This window comes from Arachis ipaensis, chromosome B02 (assembly GCF_000816755.2).
Source record: "Arachis ipaensis cultivar K30076 chromosome B02, Araip1.1, whole genome shotgun sequence".
Lineage (NCBI taxonomy): Eukaryota > Viridiplantae > Streptophyta > Magnoliopsida > Fabales > Fabaceae > Arachis > Arachis ipaensis.
In genome coordinates, this window is record NC_029786.2 from 4879501 (window position 1) to 4883790 (window position 4290).

Consider the following 4290-nt stretch of genomic DNA (forward strand, 5'->3'; position numbering starts at 1 on the left):
TCCGCGACCTCTTAGATAAGTATAAAGAGACTATGCCATTTGAGTTATAACTCATTGGCATATTTTATAATAATATATTTAACAAAATTAGTTAGTTAATAAATTTTAAATATAATAATTTAATTATTTTTCAAGTAATATAAAATAAAATTTTAATTATTTTATATTTGTATGTTATAGTTTAAAATATCATTTTAATATAATTTTTTTAATATTATAAATTTTTTTTGCATAATAATTAATCTTAATAAATAAAAAATACTCATATATTTTGTATTTATATATTTTATATTTAATTATTTAAAAATAAAAAATTCTGTTACCATTTAAAATATTGTGTATTAAAGTATTATCATTTAAAGTATTTAATTATGTACTAGAATATTTTGTATTTATTCGAGTCCATCAATATTCTTTTTTTATATTAACTTTTAATTTTTATCTAATATAATCTAATAATTTATATAAATGTAACATATCCAATAAACACATAATTATTGTGCTCATTTTAGACATGACCAAAAATAAGTTTTTTTTTTAAATCATAGTTCATTGTTTCTCTTGAGCTCATACTTCCTCTTTTTTGTTGGGTTTTTGCTGGATTTCAAACTACCAAGGAGCAAAAAGGCCCAAAAAATTAAGGGCTAACAGTTTCTTCAATTTTTATTGTATTTTTGTAAGTTACTCTTTGTTAAATTTAAATTATAGAAGATATAATTTTAACATATTTCAGTCCAAGATGCTAGCATCAAACTGCCATTGTTTTTCATATTTGGGTGATACCTACAATAGGGCTAACAAGAAACAACAAAAACCAACCTATCAAGGCCTGGATATGTGCATGGCCCAATAAGAAAAGTTAGGGAGAAAAGAGAGCAAATTACATGTTATGCCATCAACTTTCACCATCAAGAATATATACATAATACAATGATGAGTGTCATTACTCATTAGAAATTTTCTCATAGCATAAAAATAAGTTATCTTTAGAATTCTATGAAAAGAAAGACAAATAAAACTTATACTCATTCTTTCTCTTACACAATTGTATACATAAAATGTACTCAAACATTTTTTTTTTAATATTGGGTATCTAATGTTGATAAAGTACAAATCATGCTTTCCGAGTCTCTGATATTCATATAACAAGAAGAATGCTTCGATTTGTACGAGGTATAGAAGTTTGGAACCATTTTAAGTATAACATGGCCTTGCTTTACATTTTTTGATAAGATGTGATTTATGACAGAGTGAAATCTTAGATTCTAATTGAACTCCACAGAAAGAATCAAAGTAGTAATTCATAGGGACTCATAATGGTAAATAGTTAAAATAAATCACAACATTTTGACATAAACTAAGTTCATAAATCCCTGCAGAAAGACTAAAATAAAACAACACAACTATTACCAATACAAATATACAAGGAAAGCAAGTAATTTAAGTCATTGTTCTCATTTTCTTCATCTGCAATAAAATATCCATAACCTTCATTAGCTTCTCCACCACAACCTTCATTAGCTACTCCTCATATTCAGCAGAGATGCAAATATCCATAACGCGAAAATGACTGAGCTTTACATGTGTGTATAGGGTACAAATAAAGAAATGCCATGTCAATTTTTGATAAGTGCAACACAGCATGCTACAGACAGACATTCTAAGACTAGAAGGAATAAAATGAAAAATATACAAAGGAAATGTCTTCTTTCATGAGTCAACTTATCCATTCGAGATCCACAAAATTCAAGAAGAAATAAAAGTCTGAAAGGGAACAAATGAATGATACAAACATGCAAGTATATAGTTTTAATTCAGCACAATAAGTAAACATATAAACTTTGAATAAAAGAAAACAGTAAAGCTAATTTTAGAAAAAACAAAAGATGCTATACTTTACAAAGAGCTCTGTATTCCTTCTCAAGGCACTTGATGCATGACTTCAAGCAGTATAAAGAGCAAGCCCTTACACAGTTCTTTGTCTCTTTATTACAGTGTCCTCTGACAAGTTCATCTCCTTCAATGCCGACGTTACTACCTCTAAAATTGGCAACAATATTCCATCCATAATCTTGTAATGGCCAACCTCGGAGAGAAAGTCCAAGTATGGTGTTTGACATCCTTCTCCAAGCAGGGATTGAGCCTCACAATACCCTGAAAGAAATAGTTCAGTGACATCAAAAGGACCAGTTTGAACATGGCAGGTTTTCATCTTCGACTCAATAAATTGAGGTATCGAGGACTGAACAAGCTTCTCAGCTAAAGGTCCAAATGTCATCAGATCATAAATTTTCCGATAAAGCAGAGAGACCTACATCATCCCAATCACACAATTTAACAAATCAATATTGACATCATCAATTGCGCTAAAAAAAAATCAACTGAGAAGCTAGATGATGATACATACAGGATAATTAGGTAATGATGATCCACCACGATGGGAATGGGAATGAGGAAACTCGCATTCCAAGTAAGCAATCTGAGCGGTTATTAGCTGGCGCAGTATCTGGGCGGAGCTTATTGACAAGTCAGTGGCAGATGCCTTCTCAGCCTCATGCGTTAGTATTAAGAACCAATATGAAGCATCATGTAAGGCGTCTATGGCAATGCGCCGACCTTGGATGGTGGTGACATCGCAGGAGTGAGCAATGTGGGAGCCAAGGGCTCCCAGGTTGAAGAGAACAGAGGCCTTCTCCAAATGGATGTTGTGCTGAGAAGATTTGATTTTTGGGAAGAAGGCATTGTACCAAACAAAGATAGGTGGGTTGGGTGAGGTTGTCATAGGGAAGAAAGGCTCAATCATGCAAAGCCATTTCAAATAGCGGATGAGGCAGTCACGCCGCATGGGTAGAGAGAGGTCATCACGCAGCATTTCACTACGCAATTTGTTTAGCATTTCCAGAAAGCGTTCTGCTCTGTTTGCCACGCTCTCAGAGTATTTGAGGACAAAGAAATTGCGCAGGGACTCGTACAGGTTCAAGGGCTTACTCTTCTTGAAAGGAAATGCCAGAATATGTGTGGAAGACGAAGATGAGGGGATTGCAAAATTTGTTGGATAAGGAGGAGGCATGTCCCATGGGTTAGCCACCATCTTTCCACCTTCCATAATCTTGAAAGGGCTGTACTCGGAAAGGATGAGGTCAAGGTATATTCCTTCTCGCTTGGGTATCCACTGGTACATGCGCCTGCAAATCCCGTTTACTAATTTTCCAGTGACAGATTCTGCATCATCATCAAATGAGAATGTTTTAGGTAGCTGGGATTTGGGTAGGATGGATGATGCCCTCTGAAGAGCCTCCTCCTCAAAGAATTTCACCTTCTGGTAAAGATGATCTATCCAGGTTCGGTCAAATGAGGAGACCGAATCACGTTGTATCAGATCATACGCTCTCCGATAATGCTCAGAGACCTAATTCATCATCGTCATCAATTCATCATCTTCTCATCCTATTGAAAATCTAAAATGTAAAATCAATCAAGAGTCAAGAGGCAAGACTGACCGATTTAAACGAAACGGCACATCGATGTTTTTGGAGTGCCGAACTGTTGTTGTTGTTGTGGAGGTGTTGCTGTAAATTGAGCTCCAGAGCCTGAGCGGAGAAGAGGCAGTGAAGACTCTCGGCGAAGAGGTTGGCGGAGACGTCCTTGGCAAAAACCTTCCAGAGTTTGAAGAAATTGGCGGCGGCATTGAAGGTTTCGATTGCAAGGTGACGGCCAAGGGCGGTGCGGTCGCAAGAGGCTCCAATCTGGCTGCATACGGCGCCAAGGTTGAAGAGAACAGCAGCCTTCTCCAATTGGATACTGTTGCGCTGGGAGGAGACTCCATCCACACGTATATAGTCAGGGTCGACGGCGTCGTACCAGAAAAACATGATGGCGTCGGAGTCGGCGTCGGAGGAGATAGCGGTGAAGAGTGGCTCAACCATGCAAAGACATTTGAAGTAGTGAATGAGGCAGCCACGTTGCATGGGAAGGGAGAGGTCCCCTCGCTCCACCATGTCACTGCGGCATTTGTTTAGGGTTTCGAGAACGCTTTCAACTTTCTGTGCATCGGTCTCTGAGTATTTTCTCGCTACCAAGTCGCGTAACGGTCGGTACAGATCCACCGGATAAGTCTTCTTCACCGGGATTGTCAGCATCCTTTCGGGATTCGGATTATCGTTGCTCATGGCGACGGCGAAGCAGGATAAGATTAGGGAGAGAATTGCGGTGGAGAAGGTGTAGCAAGCTACTCCACAAGCTCAACTAATGGAGATCAGTTACTGTTTCATGCTTATATTTTCATGTTGG

The 4290-nt window shown here is 37.0% G+C and overlaps 2 protein-coding genes across 2 annotated transcripts in view; one reads left to right on the plus strand and one right to left on the minus strand.

Annotated features, from left to right (window-relative positions):
- LOC107626670 overlaps positions 1–4290 on the plus strand; it is a 27845-nt gene that overhangs the window by 5490 nt on the left and 18065 nt on the right. The gene's annotated exons all lie outside the window — the stretch shown is intronic.
- LOC107626671 lies at positions 1952–4211 on the minus strand. The gene is made up of 3 exons (XM_016329570.2): positions 3501–4211; positions 2408–3409; positions 1952–2311 (listed from the first exon to the last, which is right to left on the minus strand). The coding sequence occupies exons 1-3, from the start codon at positions 4167–4169 to the stop codon at positions 1967–1969; spliced, it is 2016 nt and encodes a 671-aa protein (XP_016185056.1). The 5' UTR covers positions 4170–4211; the 3' UTR covers positions 1952–1966.